Source organism: Haliotis asinina, chromosome 4 (assembly GCF_037392515.1).
Source record: "Haliotis asinina isolate JCU_RB_2024 chromosome 4, JCU_Hal_asi_v2, whole genome shotgun sequence".
Lineage (NCBI taxonomy): Eukaryota > Metazoa > Mollusca > Gastropoda > Lepetellida > Haliotidae > Haliotis > Haliotis asinina.
The window spans coordinates 26,192,315-26,211,028 of record NC_090283.1 but is presented as its reverse complement, the minus strand read 5'-3'; the positions used below and the strand labels follow the sequence as shown (position 1 = coordinate 26,211,028).

The 18,714-nt window shown below is 37.9% G+C and overlaps 1 protein-coding gene and 1 long non-coding RNA gene across 4 annotated transcripts in view; one reads left to right on the top strand and one right to left on the bottom strand.

The window, feature by feature from the left end:
* Positions 1-17,211, bottom strand: part of LOC137281428 (LIM and senescent cell antigen-like-containing domain protein 1) — a 43,588-nt gene extending 26,377 nt beyond the window's left edge. Inside the window, exon 1 of one of the 3 annotated variants that reach the window (XM_067812648.1) lies at positions 16,914-17,211. In XM_067812648.1, coding sequence (XP_067668749.1) covers positions 16,914-16,924 — 11 coding nt within the window. In that variant the 5' untranslated portion in view covers positions 16,925-17,211. Of the gene's footprint in view, positions 1-657; positions 2,665-8,890; positions 9,057-16,913 lie in introns of those variants that run through there. The other 2 variants (XM_067812647.1, XM_067812646.1) reach the window with 2 other exon arrangements.
* On the top strand, positions 11,023-17,243 carry LOC137281429 (uncharacterized). The gene is made up of 3 exons (XR_010956737.1): positions 11,023-11,136; positions 11,988-12,045; positions 17,152-17,243. It is a non-coding gene; the product is annotated as an uncharacterized lncRNA (long non-coding RNA).
* Positions 17,244-18,714: the final 1,471 nt, after the last annotated feature.

Below are 18,714 nucleotides of genomic sequence, written 5' to 3'. Positions count from 1 at the left end.
AGGCGATTACACCCTCAGTAACAACACCCTCGACCCTCCAGCCGGAGTGAGTGAGTTTAATTTAACGCCGAACTCAACTATATTCCAACTTTATGGCAGCGGTCTGTAAATAATCGAGTCAAACCAGACAATCCAGTGATCAACAGCATCAGCATCGATCTGCGCAAATGGGAACCGATGACGTGCCCGCCAAGTCAACGAGCATGACTAGTCGCCCCTTACGACAAGCATAGTCGCCTTTTATGGCAAGCATGGGTTGCTGAAGGCCTATTCTATCCTGGGACCTTCACAGGTCCCTCTAGCCAGAGATCGACTGAGGCTCCATCCTTGAGTGAGTGAGTGAGCGAAGACCATACTTTGTGTGACAGTAGACAAATACTACATTTCATCACAGTTTATATACGATATTATCAATGCCACAATTTTCATATGGATAATGGGTAATAATTGGTTAAGATTTCATTGATTGATCTTTGAAGCGAGCCACACAAACTACTAAAAATACATACAGAATATAGTTATATAATTCAAACATTAAGTGCAATCATCAAAGTACAATCATGGCCTCCTGTGTTTCTCAAAAAAGAAAACAAAGTCTAACTGTGAATAAAAAGTCCCCTAAACACATTCATTGTCATCAGCAATGATATGTTTTACCTTTCTTTATCAAATCTCAGCAGGTTGAGGGTAGCGAGAGCCTGATCAAGAGGATCATCACTGTCTTGGTTGGCGATACGGCGCCGCTGGAACAAGTGACTGTCTGTCGTCTCATTCAGAGACTGAAGTCGAAGTATCTTTGCTGCCATGGTGTTAATGCACACAAGCACGTAAATGCTGACAGCACACGTAACAACTACCACAAAACTCCCTCTGCGAGAGGAACACAGAATCCAAATGTCACGACAAGAATCTTACAACCTGTGGACACACCTGAAAATACCTGTGTCAATATATACTTGTTACCCTGGAGGACATGGGCAATGATCCCAACTCCTCCCAGCTCTGAAACCTTCACCACAGCAATACCTAGCACTGCAGTGATCTCAACAGGGATGTGCTTCTTATAGTAATTGCAAACATCATGTTTCTTGATAATGCCAATTTTCAAGCAATAACTACAAGTACATCTGACCTTGAAGAAAACTGTTTCAAACCTGTCTGCAACTGTTTAATGTTCCGCTTTTCTCGGAGTATTTGATTTCAATGTTAATGTTCTATTATGATTTTAGCCAATGTTGATTGTTGGCAGCTATTTCATGTCAAAGGATGAAAAATACTTTGTCAAATATATTCTGACAATGTCTTTGTAATACTTGCTATTAGCAGTAATGTTGAACGAATGGAACCCATCAAGTGGTATTGACAGACTGTATTAAAGGCTCTTGGTCGAGCATGTCATCTTAAACGCCCATTTCAGCAAATGTTGCTGTTTACTCTCTCAAGCAGCTAAGTGGGCACAAACAGAAATAGACCCTACAGTCTGACGTTCCCCTTACTGGGGTACAAACCACATGACACAAACCAAAATATGGGATGATTAAAGCTACAATTTAAATTTTAAAAAAAGATTTCTGAACGGTTAGCCAAGAACGAGAGCTGAAAACATAACTTCCCTTTTCAAGACTTATGTCTTTTGTTTAACAAATAATACAATATAGATAAAACTTGGAAAAGTTTCAAGAAAAAAAATACTTTAATAATTATTAAACTTAAAGGAATAATGAGTGCATATTTTCCTATAAGGAGAATGAAAACAGTAACAACAACATTAAAAATCCAAATTCAAAAGAAACATGGGGCAATTACAAAATCTGAAAATGTACTCCAGGCTAAACTACAAATATCATTAGCAGAAGACAGATTCAACTTGAGTCTGAAATCAAACAAACAACTGGTGCCAAACTCTTTTCTATATGAGAATATACAATGACATCAAGTGGAATATTCAAATGCTGCAAGTTAAGAAAGACCTTCAATTTCCATATACACTCCTCTCTAGCCTGACCAACAAACTGAGGCACAGGTGCTCCAAAGGAATTTCAACAACAGCAGCATCCGAGGGCAGTATCATTCATATGTATTAAGCATCCCAGATAATCAGTGAAAATGCATCCTTCTTCCTCTTTTGGCATCAAATAAACTAGTCCATATGCCAACAGAAATAAACTTCCACTTCACCGTAATCCAAATGAATTTAACGCAGCTCGTAAAAACCTTTCCTCAAAGAAATGCAAACATGCCTCTCACAATGTCACAAAAAACCTCCAAAACAAGAGTTATTCACAACCTACGATCAAGCCCACTGAGCGTGTGTCTGTGTGTGTATCTCTACACCAGGTACACTACCGTAAGGGAATATGTTCTAAGCTCCGCCTCCACCCGAGCTGACCCAGATATGTCTACCTGTCGTCTGCTTCACTGTTGACACCTGAGCATGTCAATTTCAGTTCGTAAATATCACTTTATCTGCAGCACACTTGTGGGAAGTAAGACTTGATAGAGCTGTAAGAGCTGGCAGCTCAGTGTGGATCTTAGGCGATCCAAGGGTCTAACACACGAGACCTGTTGTAACCCAAGCGTGACAGAATTCCTGCTATTGTGAATAATACTGAGAGGACACGGTGTGGTAAAATACATTAGCATTACAATATTGCAGGCCCATCTGCCGCTTGTTTAGCTGATGACAGACAGCAATGTAAAAGTTTTACTCATGTAACACATTTCTCTGACACATCGCCAATGAAATCAACACCTGAGCTGTTTTGAATTATGGAAACGGACAGAATCATAGAATTATACACAGGAGATGGTGTCTGATTCAGAGAGCGGTGAGTTGTCACAGGACGTATATGATTCGTCATATGTTCATGTTGGCATAAAAAATATCTGTTTCAGGTTCATGTATAACATATGTCATTCTTCATACTTCTATAATCTGTCAGGTTTGACAGTGTTGTGAAGCATTTGAAGGTGACTGACTGATATTTATAATGTTTCATGTAAACTAACACATTCCTTGCATTGTTTCAACAACTGTGCTGTTGCTTGTATTATTTGAAATGTACACCAGACGTTGCTTAATGACATACAGAATGAGAGATGTAACGGATTGTATCTTATATGTAATACAATCATACCTGTCATTACATATCTGAGAGTTAGCCTGGTGGTTCAAGTGTTCACTCGTCACACCATAGACCTGGGTTTGATACTCCACATCGGCACACTTTGGGTGTCCAGTCTCGTGATATTTATTGAGTATTGCTAAAAGCGGTGTAAACCCAAACTTACTCATTATGTATCTCCACTCCTTGGGGCTGAAGATTATGTAGATCATTGATGACAGCTTTAAATTTGGGATGAAACTGCTTTAAATGTTCACGGTTGAATTTCTGTTGCTTGAATTTCGGTATCAAAATGCACTTAACATACAAAGTTGATATCTCGGAGTCTTGAAACAATAGTTCTTTGATATTTTTTTCTCTCTTATAATGATGAACTTTTTAATATTGAGAGACAAGTGTCAGAATCCAAACTTAACTCATGGGCAACAAACAATACACTTTGCTAAGTTCAGCCCTTCTAATCAAAGTCAGTGAGTGAGTGAGTGATTTTAGTTTTACGACGCACTCAGCAATATTCCAGCTATATGGCGGCGGTCTGTAAATAATCGAGTCTATACCAGACAATCCAGTGACCAGCAACATGAGCATCTATTTTCTCAATTGGGAACCGATGACATGTGTCAACCAAGTCAGCGAGCCTGACCACCCGATCCCGTTAGTCGCCTCTTACGACAAGCATAGTCGCCTTTTATGGCAAACATGGGTTGCTGAAAGCCTATTCTACCCTGGGAACTTCATGGGTCCCAATCAAAGTATTGTTTGCGAGAGATAAATGCAATATCTCATACCCTTCTTCACAAAGTCCTAGCAGAAAATAACCACCTCAGTGGGAATGTTAATCATATCTACCATCTAGTCTTGATATCACAAATAGTGGATAAAAACAAATAGTCATGCGAGGATGCACAAGACCACAAGAATGGCTTTATTTTCTGGTTGATCATGGGTAAACTGTGTCTGTTTAGTAAAGTGAAGATGTTAAGGTGTACAGAACAGAATATGATAACACTATCTTTTTAATACTCAGATGTTATTTTTTCATTTATTGATCCACTGAATAAATATCTTAATACAAATGCTACTGATATTTTCAATGACTTAATGTCATTGCGAGTTATCTGTTCTGTTACGATACATTAATTACCATATTTTCTCTAATTAACACCTGGGCACTCATGTTTTCAATGGTCTTCCAGACTAGATGCTTATTAGAGGCCCGCCGCTAATTGCACTTAATAGGTGTAAGTAATTGTTGGAAAGTGTTTAATCGAAGTTAGTAGGGGACCATTCTTTAATAAATATATCATTTCATCATGAGAGAATACACTTATAAAAACATGTACCCAGCGCTTTTTAGAGGCCTGTTATTTATTCTTAAACTGCTGCTTTACCCCAGGCACTTCTTAGAGTGCCGGCATGTAGAAGAGGCCTGGCACTTACCCCTACCAGAGACCAAGCACTTATCAGAGGAACAAAGTTAGTGTGGTCAATATCATTCTGTGTGTGTGCGTGCATGCATGTTCTATCTATGATTTACTGATATATCTAAAAATAAAAATCGGGAAACATAACATAAACATCCCTTTTCAGGGATGGGAACAGGTGAAAGTGACTGCAGCTAAAAATCAGCAGGCCCCCAACAGGGTCCAGATCAGGTGATTTTCATTTAAATATGTATTTTTCCGTGGATTTGCAGAAGATTGCCATCCCTGACGTTTGTCAATATTTTCATGAAACGGTGTACTTAAATAATATTCCTCAATGTATTTATAGATTTATAATAGTTTTGTCCTGAACGTAACTCATACATTATAATTTTGCAGTAGGTAATTATCTATCTTGGACCCCAGTTTAAAGCCTTGGACCCCAGTTTAATGTCTTGGACTCCAGTTTAATGCCTTGGACCCACAAAATTTCAAACTGTCTTTTGGCCTTAAAAACATCCAGGTCATGACACATCTCTGTCTTCAAGCAAATAAATCCTAAAAACATCCTAATCCTTGTTTCAGAAAAATAACCCACTCTGGCATATGATCTACTTTTCAAAAGTTTCACAAACGATGTGGTTTTAAAAACCCTGTGAACAATTTCATTAACATAATAGGCCTAACTCTTACCCGTTGTCATAGAAACATGACAAATGATGTAAACGGAGGACAATGCTGTGCAGCATCATGCTGTTTTTTTTATTCCTGTTCACAAGTGCCAGCCACGTCACAGCTTCGCACCACACCCTTGAATACAGCCAATTAGTTTGCTGTGCAGGATCAACAGCCTAAACCCCATGTTTAAATAATCAGCATACAATGACCTTAATTTAAATGTCCTCCCTGGTAGTGTTAAAGGCACATTTTATCAGTCTGAAGAACAACTTGAATTATGTAATTTTGTTTTGTTTGTTGTTTAATGTTCAAAGTTAACAAGTTTAGGTGCAATGATCTGCTTGTTTCTTGTCTACATACAGGGCTGGGAGGAAGCCTACTGGTCAAAGTGTTTGCATCTCACGCAGAACACACGGGTTCAATTCCCCACACGAGTACAATGTATGAAGTACACATTTTTGGTGTTCCCTGCCTTGATATTGCTAGAATATTACTAAAACCAACATAAAACCTCACTCACGTTTCTAGACACTTTTTGTTTATTTGGCTGTAACCCCCACCCCACCCCTCCCAAAGAAACTGCTTATGATACATGCAAAGGATAACATTCAACAGTTTAGTATGAGGTTTGAAAAGTAGTTTAGTTTATGAAGGCTTGACAGTTTTGACAATGAGCTGTAAACTCAGGTCGAATATGACATATATGTTTGCTAGGTTATTGAAAACAGTGGGTATTGCTGCTGTATACTTCGACAATGGTTATCTGAAATTGTAAAAGTAACCCAAAACATCAAATTCATCAAACGCGGAACTCAATACTGATGAAATACTGTGTGAGCATTATTCACTAAAACCACTATTCCAAAAGAATCACATTTAACTGCACCAAAAGGAAGCAATACTGGCAACAGTACTACACCAAACCATTCCTAAAAGCAAAACCTTTTCTCCTGAAGACTCATTTTCCAAAACCATAAAACTATTTCTTTAAAACATGCTGCTGGCATTTTCTAACAACAGGTGGTGGGGAGAGGGGGAGAGATATATCACTATCTCATTCAGCCTTCACGGTTAGGTCAGGTGAAAACATAGTCTTAATGTCAGAGGAAAAGAAATGTTTGGAATGAAGTCCTGACCTTGTTATAAACTAATAAATGAGGTCATCCCTCTCATTTGACACTCTAGGACTGGAGGGGCAATGTGAGATATATATCTGTTTGTTCCAGAGTAAGTGTACAGTTAATCATATTGCCCCAAGACAGGAGACACACTGGCCCTTAACAACAGCGATATCGTCTCAGGTATCGTCTCACGTCACCTCAGACTCAGAGATTATCAATACTTCAAAGGTAACTGTTTTCTGTCATGCTTTGTTGTGTTTTTCATGCTTGTAGATATAAAACTCAAAGGTGCATGACCACTATAGCAGCTAATTTTTTCCCTAAAATATTATGGTTGTCAGCACAGAGGTAAAGTGAAGCTTGGCAATCAGGAAAGTGTAAGTGGTTGAGTGAGTTTTGGTCTATGCTTCACACAGCAACATTCCAGCTTTGTGGAGTCAGGACCAGACAATCCAGTGATCAACAGCAGGAGCATCAATCTACGCAACTGGGATACGATGACATGTGTCAACCAAGTCAGAAAGCCTGACCACACAATCTCGTTTGTTGGCTCTTACCTAAACCAAGGGTTGCAGAAATAAATTCTAACCCAGATCTTCATGGGTTTATCGGGATATAGAGGGACATTAGCTCTGAGCTCAAACCCATCTTTATTCATTATTTTGATATGGTGATATAGGATTATCAGTAATTTCAAAGCTAAGGATGTCCTTCAATAATTCTACAATTACTTAGTTCTGTAGGAGGATTTATAATTTCAAGGAAGATGAAACTGTTAAAAGATATTCCTCACCATGTTTAGAGTAATGAAATCTAATTCCATCTTCTCTGACTGAACAAACTTTGGAACTAACTGTGCCGGAAGCACTTGTTCAGAAGTACAAGTTAATCTGACATTTTCAAAGACAATTTTTCATTTTCCTCCTACTGTATACAGAAACAAAACTTGTCTTGGTACAGTCGTTTATTTCTGAGACCCAAGAGGTTAAATCACAAAATCCAGAATAATTGGCCAAGTCTAGATTACCTCTGCTCTAGGAAATTAAGAGCTCCAGTGTAGGTAGTCTGGCCTGAAGCATTCACAATATGGGTTCTGGTAAGACCAGAGTAAACTGGGTAATAGTGTGAACAGAGTTACCTCCCTTGAATATGTTGATGGATGATATTTATTCATATGTAAGTGATGCACCACACCTTATGTCAGTGATGGTATCCCGCACGTTTATGAAAGAATTAAATTAACAACAAACTGGGTGTAGGATGTCAAACAATTTGTAAAAAATATTTTGAGGTCATAGATTTTTTATCTATTGCATATCAATAGAGTTGGATATTCCACAAAACTGCCTCTGTTTATGTGAACCATTCTCCGCCCATCTGAAGATGAGGTCTGAATCCTGTTTGGAGGTACAAAATCAATACCAGATTTTGCAGTGAAAGAGCGGGGCTCAATGTGGCGGCCATGGATGTCTGTACTTACGAAGGTCAGGCATACATGGGTAGAGATTTTTGTCTACAGAGATTGGTCTTACAACCTAGGAGATAGAGGTCAGTCTTCAGGCTTTCTGAGGTGGGAAAAAGAACTTGCTGCTGAGGCTGGGGCTTGGTCCGAAGCCAGGGATTGGCGGCTGAGGCAGGGCTGGACTGGGCTGCAGGATTCGGGCCGGGATAGGGGCTGGGACCAGTGTTGGGACCTGGGCTGGGGCCGGTCTGCACTACTTGGGCTGTAGGACCTACAGCAGGGGCAAGAAAGGGTATATGACAGGATTTCAACCTGTTGACACATACACCTTCCCAGATCCCAGATTGGGTATTCTGAACCAGTGAGAACACATCTCCTTTAAATAATTCATTTAGAAATGCTAATCACAAAGACTTCTTATTTACACTGTTCATGTGTCGTTCCCTGTGTCCCATGCTGCATAAGGTTACAACACCAACACACAAGCCTAAGTTAACTTACATGAAGCAAGGCACCTTTGTTCATTATTCAAGGGTGTGTAAATGACAGCCATAATACATCAGTAAATACAATTCTGGACAGATATGCAAATTCTCTTTACCCAAGCTGCAGGTTACACTGGGTAATTAGGTAGAGCACTGTTATACTATTCACACAGATGAGTTTTGAAAAATGATCCATGTATAACTGCAAGAAACTAAAATGAGTAAAAACCAATAGTAAATCAGTATCAGTAAGTATTTGTTTTGCTGCATATCATACTCAGATCATGAGCACCTGACATCCATGAATGTATTTCATGTAATACATTTTTCAATACCACCAACTGTTTTTTACTATATTTATAATATTAATAATAATTTAAACTCAACTGGCTACAGACCCACTGGTGGGGTGATATTTACTTGTTGAAAAGCTAGCCTTTGCAAATGTCCTTCACAAATTAAACATCCCTTACAATGAGCCCATGGACCATGAGAATTCTGTCGGAAAATTACCAACAGAGTTTTCTGGAAACTACATATGTAATTGATAATGGCCATGATAAATAAATGTGTGCTGATATACAGAGAGTCTTACTTATACTCAGCATGACTGGACTGGTCCATGGTGGTGTCTTTGAAGGAACAGACGTCTCAGACTCAAACATTGAAATATCTACCAGTAGTGCATCTCAGTGGGGGCATTTCCTTGTGAACTTGCTGGTGTACATATCTTGCTCTTGTCAGACCGGTAGAAGAAATCCCAGACAACATCACTGGTTGAGTTTGGGTGACTGTTCTGCATCCATGAACCTGTTCCTGCTATATATGTTAAGTATTTGGACTGACATAAGCTTTGCTTGAACTTGCAAAATAACATTCTATCCAAGAATGAAATTTTTATGCATGTTTTCACTAAACTGTTTCATATTGGTACAGAAAATTGGTTGTTTTAAATGTTCCCTGAAAACAGACTGTTCTCCCAAACACAGCCATGAGCAACAAGTCGCATGGTGTGTCCATTTGCAGCTTCCCCTGAGTTAATCACAGTCGCACCAGATTGGGAGGAGGATGGTCATCTGAAGATTAGGGTCATCCTGTGAGGGTGAGGTGTAACCAATCAATAAACTTCATCTCCGTGATGAGCAGTGCTGTCAGAACTGTGGCCATGGGTAACATCAATTTGATAGTATACATCCATACACTCCATGACACCATCAAATGGAGCTGGAGTCACAGACCAGATACTGGAATGGACCATTCTGCCTGGTTCACACAGGCCATACTCAGAAATAGCAAACTGAGAAACTATCCACAGGTTAAACTTTGTTTTAGTATTTCAGTTTTTGTTTACCATGAATTCAAAGATGTGCAGATCTGCCATTTGGAATTTTAGTGAGCCACCAAGATGAAGACTTTACATCCATTTGCATGCCTTATCATAATGTACAAAGCATAACCTTACAGTAACCAACGATTTAACTAGGTGTATCACCAACAAATTGGAACACAGTCAAATTGTTCAGTCTTATGATTTTATTGCTCCTGTTATCGTAAATTCTTAGAAACCAGGAAATTCTCCATTCAAATTGGAATTTTACCAGTCAGTTCGTGAAGGCTTGGATGGTGTAGATTGTTTTTCTGAATCTGTATTTCAAGTGCCTGCTTTTAATTTTCAGAAGTACATTGCAAACTGCTGTGATGGTTCTTCATTGTGGATGCTTCTAATACTATAGCAAAGTTAATGTCCCGAACTTATAAACCGTTGTACTTTTGAAGAAGGGAAACATTATTAATGCAATTTTGATGCATGAAATATGCAAAGTAAGCAATGACACATCCCATGGTCTTAGCCTCTTTGACACAACACCCAATACTATAGGACAAGTCTCTTAGCCTCTTCGGCACAATACCCAATATATGAGTCTCTTAGCCACTTCAACACAATACCCAATATATGAAAAGTCTCTTAGCCTCTTCAACACATCAACCAATGCATGACAAATCTCTCAACAGTATAACCAGGAGGTGCTATAAACATAAACTGTGACTTTATCATGTCAGTAAAACCTAGAAAACCCAATATTTTTACAATAAAAACAAACCCGAAATGCTGACAGCAGCTGTTGTTTCCGCTCTGCATGTAAGCAACCTACAGATGGAAGTTTCACCATAAGTTAACAGTATAAGTAAAAACCCAATGTGGTTCCTCAGTAATGACACAACTTATGTTTTCTCTATTACTTCATGTAGACACTGAGGGATGAAAGGACAGGAAAATTCTGCATTTCTGTCTGTGTTCTATTCAGTGAAGGCCTGATATAGCAATATGCCTCTGTAATATGCAAATATGAAACCTTGGGAAAAATAAATACATTTAACTCTATCTATATTGAAAAAGAACCCAGTGAAATGTTAGATTCAGAACATGAGGAAAACTTAATCTTGCTTCGTTTTGGGCATGTGCATGTTGGGTTGAAGGAAAATCCATTTGGTTCAAGCATAATGTGTTCAACATGATGGTTCAAGGACTGAGAGATTAACAAACAACATGGCTTCCTGTATAGCAGTCTGGATCAAGCAAACTAGTCCCATGGGAGCAGTTTTTATAAAACATCTTTTGGAAGTGCTGGACCAAAAGAATAGGCACAACCATATCGGTAACATCGGATCATGATTTCAACATAAATATGAATGTTTAATATTTGTTTGTTTATTGTTTAGTGCCAACTCAGCAATATTGCAGCTTTATGAAGGAGGACTGTAGATAATCAAGCCTGGACCAGACAATCCAGTGATTGACATAATGAGCACCACTCTACCCTACTAGGAGATGACAAAAAGGTAAGTGAGACTGACCATTAAATCTCAATAGCTGCATCTTATGGGTTGTTGAAGATCAGTTCTGACCAAAATCTTCATGGTTCTGATATTTAACAGGGTATGGTCTTCACCCATTACCTCACCAAACTGTTGATGCACACATGTTGTGCATAATATTGATTCTGGGTGCTACACAACATGGCATGCAAGTCTAAACACACTGCTATCAAATTCTCTCATTAATTCTTCCCTATGTCAGCCTACTCGTTATTCTCATTAACTAAGAATGTTATGGGGGGCACCTCAAAACCAAGACACAAATTATTCATTCTGACTATCTTTACCCTTGTTCTAAACTTCTAAAAGCATCAGCCTGCATCCCAAACTCACAAATCTACCACAATGAACATGGTAAGAAAATACCCAAACAAACTTTGACATGGGCCCTCTGCTGGTGAGTCTGTCTCATTCTACATACTTGTGTTGGGAGTATCAATATTGATCCCATTAGTCATTCTTCCCTATGGTGCTAAGGGCATCAGCAACCAGTCATCAAAGCTTCCACCAAGCTTCCTGTCCCAAATATGCCTATATAAGGCCCCAATACATTAATAATTAGGTAATCATCCCCAGCCATCTCACCACACACACAAAGTCACAACATCATATTGCCCCCAAAGTAAAAAACACAGAAAAACATGAACATGCCTTTAACAAACTGACCAATCAATTGTTTTTTTCAGTCCTGACCATTTACTATACAGTTCAAAATTTGCATATCTAAGTACAGTTATAATGTGGTGGTGATTTGAGTTCATTTTAAGTAATCTAACAGTTGCTTAATATAGATCCTTTCTTGACTTTCTTTGCAGAAAAGAACAACGGTTCGAGGAGAGTAGGTCAGGGTTTGACCATCTAATGATTCATACTGTGAGTATTGTGTATGTCGACTGAGTATGTTGACATGCTGATGGCAGCATCACAGAAAGCTTTACGTTGTGGGGATCCAGTTTGAAACCAAATGACCAACAGCACTGAAATAAATCACTGCTGAATGTAGTCTGAAGCCCAAATCGATTAAAATTCTGTTCGGCCCAGAAAGTACAGCCAAAAACGATTTATATGAAAATACCATAAAAACATTGTTCAACACATGGTTCAAGTAACAGATTGCTGGAAAAACTGACAATGAAGTAACTGTTCTGGATCAGTACATGTCAATACACTTTGATACGGTACATAATACACTTTGATACAGTACATAATACACTTTGATACAGTACATAATACACTTTGATACAGTACATAATACAATAAATGTATTTATGATGGGGTTACATCTGTCCCAAGCACAGCAGGTGATACCTAAAAACATTTTAATTGAAATTATAACTTACACATATTTCCACTGGAATGAAAATCTAACAGTTAAGGTATTGTGGCCTTGGATTTATTACACAGTTAGTAATTGCCCGACATAACAGAAGCCAGCTCTCCCCACTCAACATAGCAGCAATGGACTTGAGTTGTAAACTATTCCTTGTGCCTGTTTCAAGGCATTACATAGTTTTAGGAGCTATGTATATACTCAACGGGTTTGCTAGCCATCCATTTGTACTGTTAACCTTTCTAATGTTTGCTGTTTTAGGAAGAAAAAAAACATTCAGCATTTCAACTGCATATAAGGAGCTGATCATAATTTATGGCTGGGGGAAGGAAGGATGGGTTGGGGGGGTGGGTAGAGATTGATGATGAACTTAAGGGTGGGATCAACCATTTTGTTTAGGGGATGGGTGTGTGTTGGATCGGGGTGGGGGTATCAATTCGGTATTGATACATGCTGTACATTGTACATGCTGCCCCGTAAAAAATCATCACTTTCTTTCTCTGTTGTCAAACTCAACCACTTGTAACACCAACCAAAGGAATGTAACTCTGATTTGGTTTTCACATTCTTTATTATCAACAATTGGCTGAGTTTGAAATGTTTCCAGTGTTGTTAACTGACATCTAACTCAGCACCTATTGAAACTATTGAATGTTGACTCTAATGTTTACAAGAAACTAGGGCTGTCTATCAATTTGAGAGATTGATAAAGTTGTTAACTAAATATTGATCAATTATTGATAAATATCGGAGAACACCTTCAAGAAAAAAGTCCTGAAAAACCCCCAAATATTCTATACTTTATGCATTATCAATGACAGTTTTCCTACAATAATTGTTAGAGGTCACATGCAGCGTAAAACACAACTTTACACATTCTGATACCTTACGGTATGCACTTACCAAACCAAATCATCAAAAATGCCAATTCAACCTATAAAGTTGAAGAAAACGTGATGAAAAAAGTCTGTGAAATCGGAGTTGAAACGATTCACTACTTTTCCCAGTAATGCATTTTACATATCATAAATATGTGATAACTGTGTTTTTATTATGTTTGATTTTTTGGTTGCGTGTGACCTTTAATAACTCGATCAGTCGACAATACATTGGATTATCAATATTTATAGTCAGCCCTGGACAATCATGTCTATCTTTTCAAATTATTATCGAGACTGTAAACAATTGTGAAACACTGATAATTCAACAATATATATCATAAAATTTCTACTTAGTGATACTGATAGTCACTGAGCACCTGTACAGGATGATGCAAAGTCTACATCTACGATCCTTGCTGATCATATGATGTGTGAATGAAGTAGCAATGTATGCAGTGTAAGCATGTGGGGAATCAAACCTGGGTCTTCAACGATATGGGTAAACGGTTCACCACCAGGCTACCTCATCATGCTCATTGCCCCTGCTTGGCTTTAACACATCTCTACACAGTAGTGGCCCCAAAACAAGGTACAGCACCATAAACAAAATCATTTTCTCTGAACACACTGACTTGAGCTGTGATGATATATCGTAGTACCGATAATCGTGATACTTTATTGGACGATTAATGATACTTTTTTCTTATTGTGATACGTATCATTGACCTTAAAATTGTTAATTTTCATTAGAAATTGATGGTTATGTCAAAATTTACACTGTTACTTGATATCAAATTACATGTTTTTAATGAAAATGACTAAAGATAGCATACCATGATGTGAATTGAATCTTATCATCCCAAGATACCGTGACATGTACCGTATCATGAATTTTCTGTATCATCACACTTCTAATGCTGACACTGACTTCTGTAAATTCTATAAAAAAGTTTACTTGGTTTGCTTACAACAAAGTAAATAAATCTATTCAGATGTTCAAAAGACAATCATAAATAGTGACATGCTGTCATGGTCATGACACCTAAAATCTTCATCACTTCTTTCATGTCCACAGAGTTTCAGATCATGCGCGTATTTCCGTATTTTACTCAATAAAAATCACATTTACTCAATTAATTACAAATCTGGGAGTACAAAAATATGTGTCAGAGTCACTTAAAACCCAATAGGTCTACAATATCTTGGGTACATTACTCAGTTAACTGAACTGACTTGTGTATGATTTGTCGTGGCGCCCCAACTCTACAACAGTATTCGCTAATGGTGGACAATGCCTATATATACATATACTATTATAGCCATAGCCACTGTCCAGAGTTTACTCTAATAGTCACATGACTTCCATGTTGAAATGGCTGCCAAATGTTTGCCAATATGACAATTACTAAAAACTTTTAATCTATTGAAATGCATTTATATTTTTATATTTAGAGTTAAGAAGCCAATAAGGATAAAAACGTCTGTGTAAAAGTACTCAATTCTTTTAACTAGTGGGTGTATACAAAATGCTATACAAAGCTCCTCAAAAAATGCAATTACTCATACATGAATAAACATGGCAGTAAATACCCAATTGCTTGAAAAATTATCTGGAGCTCTGTGTCCGTGTTAAATATTTCAACAACTCACATGATATACACATGTTGTATTACTACCAAATAGACAGATTTTTCTCCAAAGTCTCAGAAAACTGAAACCATTAGCTATGTTTACATCATTCAGTTCTGAATTACCTGTTGATCAGGACCAGCACTTGTATCCTTGCATGGATGTCTCCGTTGACTTTCAGAGCATTAAACATGTGCTGTTATTATACTGGGCTGATACAAAGGTCTGATACAAATTTATGCACTGCCATTGAGGCACATTTGTGCAACAGCTGTCCAGAAGACTTTGCTTTTGTACAAACAGGGAGATGTTATGTGACTGCCCATGATGAAAGTGGAAGAAATTTAAAAGTATGCATGCACTTTTTCTGAAAATGTTGTTGTCTCAAATATAGATGGAAAATACTTTTATGCCAGTCATAGGATTTTGAAAATGAACTCGTAAAAATCATGACTTTCTACCGAAATATTCCTCTTGTAACATGACCTCGAAATAGCAAAAACTTCTTGTGAAATTTCTGCTGCAGACTTGGTTCTGAATGTCAGTTTCTGAGCAGACACTGGTGAATTCCCTTGCAGCAGCATTAAATGCGCCCACAATAGAATGCATAACTGAGTGATTCTGGTTATAGCAATATTCCAACAATATAATGCTGGGGCGCCAGAAAAGGAGTTCACACATTGTTCACATGCATGTAAGGAATCGTACCCAGATCTTTGGGGTGATGAACGAACACCTTAACCACTAGCCTACCCTGATGCCCCAGAGCCCATCATAGCAAATCTGCATAGAGATACCAAACTATGGTATACATAAGCATTCAATATAGAATCTGAAATCAGTTGGCATCACAACAATAACAAGATGACATCACAGATTAACATACAGGCAACAAATAATCATTTGTATGTTATTTGTAAGTTGTGTTGAGACACATGTATTGAAAGTGTGTGCAAATACAATTTCATAGATTTCTCATTTGTAATCGAAAGTAACTGAAAGGCCTAAAAATATCAATGTTTGAACAACTCCATTGTTATCTGATTATGTTCTGTTTGGATATATGTTTTCGAGCGGCACTGTTTACTCTCACTGAAACAAAGTGTGTTGCATCACAAAGGTGTAAATCACTTGGATCATGTCTTGTGCTTTTGACTAAGTAGTTCCACCCTATATATTGGACATAATTTTAGGGCTTTGGTTATTTTTTGAGAGTCCTCTAGTAATTGTTGTGTTTGGATTTGTTAATAATTCTACTAAATAATTCTATAAATATTATTGGGGATGGGGGGTGGGGGAATGAGAGGAACTCCTACCGGGTGGGATGTCTTAAAGTTGATAAGGCATGAAACAATACTCATTTCTTCCCAAATCATATAAGGTAGGGATGATATAAACATGATGTAACTTGTAAGGATAGATTGATGACTGCCTGTTTGAGGGTTAAATTATGTAAAATGAGAATTCAAATCTGATAACTGAATTGTAAAATAACGAATACTTTCTGCATTCCATTCAAGAAATGTCACGTGGAATTTAAATGACTTAGTTTGACAGATGCACAATGCAGTTCTCTCCCTTTCATTGTGACTAACATCAAAGATATTTAGTTTCGGAAATGCATCCTTCCGATCTCTCAAGTGGACTTGAGACTAAAGTGAATCGCCATCACTTAAAGGTCTCTGGCTCAATGCCCATCCTCCTGATTTGAACAAAGCCTCTAACTTTACTTACAAAAGTAAAAGAAAAGCTGGAAAAACATTAGAGGACGGGTGCGAGAGAAGCCGATTGATGCCAGTTTCTCATCCCACGAAGATGTATCAGTGAACGATATCAGCAGACATTTCTGAAAAACAGCCGCCCAAAATACGCGGTAATTGTGATCTTTCAGTTTTACTTACCTTCCGGTCATATAGACAACTTTATGACAGTTCAACTCTGAGGGGATGCCTTGAAAATATTAATGAATTCCAACCAACATGGTTGTCGGATGTGAAGTCACTTCCGGTAGTCAAATATGGAAATAGTATCAGGTTTCCTGCTATCGTGATAAGCTTTATACATTGTATTTTTTATCCGTGGTTTTGTTAATATGTTCATTGGCACATTGTGCACACCTAATCTTTTCTCTTCCACCAGCTCCAAGAGCCCAACTTAGCTGTTTCGACTGAGGGAAAAGTGATCTAAGGGAGGTAAGCCATGTTTACTGTGGGAAAATCAGGTACCAAAGATGAATCGTATCTGGACACGCGCGTATCATTTTGAACTTAAACGCTTTAAAGGATTACACTGAAGATGCACTACAACAAAACTAAACGAATATTTTGTTTGATTTATGTAGTATACAGTGCCTGGCCAAAAGTGAGTCGTTTTAGTTTTAGTGAAATTCCCATAGACTTGCATTTTAATCAACTTTTGCAGGAATTATTTTTATAAATTTGGTTCCAGTCGAACTGCGTTCAGTACTTATCTACCAAGTTTCCGATGACTATTATGAAAACTGTAACTATTTAAACAACATAAATTAGACATACCAATCAGGTTTAAGATGGCTGTAAATGAGATAGATCAAGCTCTACCAGGGAGACTATATATGGATGTTGTATGTTATCCCTGGTTCTACTTAAGCATAGGCGGATCCAGAAGGGGGTGACACCCCGACCCACACCCCACCCCCGTCCAGAAATTTTATAACAAGACCATTGAAACTGAAGAATTGAAAATGAAGTGTACATCCCCTTTTCTCAATAGTGTGTAACCGCCCCTGTTATATGGTCAGATGTCATTCGATAACTAATCAACGGAAAGATGAATAAAAATTATGTAAACGTACTAAAGATGATTTCCATTTTTTTTTCAGATTGTCAAACTAGAATGACTTCAACTCAGTTTATGAAAGTCATTCTTGCAGCAGCTTTTTTAGTAATTAACATGTTAAGTCTATGGAAATTTCATTAATGACTCACTTTTGGCCAGGCACAGTATACACTTAATACCTCATAATTATGTAAACGTACGGACGAATTAGCGTACACTGAACTTAACGAATAAAGACATAAATGCCACGTATAACGTTGTTTTGCGTTTGTTTTCCACAATCTGGATTATTTTTAATTTTTATGAACTGACAGTGTTCTTTGTTGAGAGCAACATTTTGTGTTTGTGTAAGCGAGTTTAGTTTTAAGTCGCCTTTGGCAATATTCAAGCAATGTCACGACCTGGGACACCTGGGCCCCGTTTCACAAAGCTCTCGTAATTCTAAGAGCTCGTATTTTTCTTGTAGCATCCGTAGCTCCTGTGTTACACTATAGGAGGTACAATGGCTACGAGAATACTTAAGATCTTAAGATTACACGAGTTTTGTGAAACGGGACCCAGTAGTGTTTTAGTCTTTGAATTGAAACTAGTGTAAGATGTGTTTTGTTAAGTGTTTTTCAATATGTAAAAGATGGGAACCCAGAGAACCTGCTAATTTTCGGTGTTTGTCTACACTCCCCAAACTATTCTACATGTGACCAATATATATTTTAAGCTTCTTTATTCTTTCCACACGTTTTGGGAAATTACAGATAAGGTGGTTATAAACTGGTCTAAACTGGATGGCACAATGCTTTCTTGAATAAACGACTGACTGGTTGTTATTCCAACGCCGCGCTTTACAGAACGGCGGCCTGTAAATAATAGAGTTTGGACCAGACAATC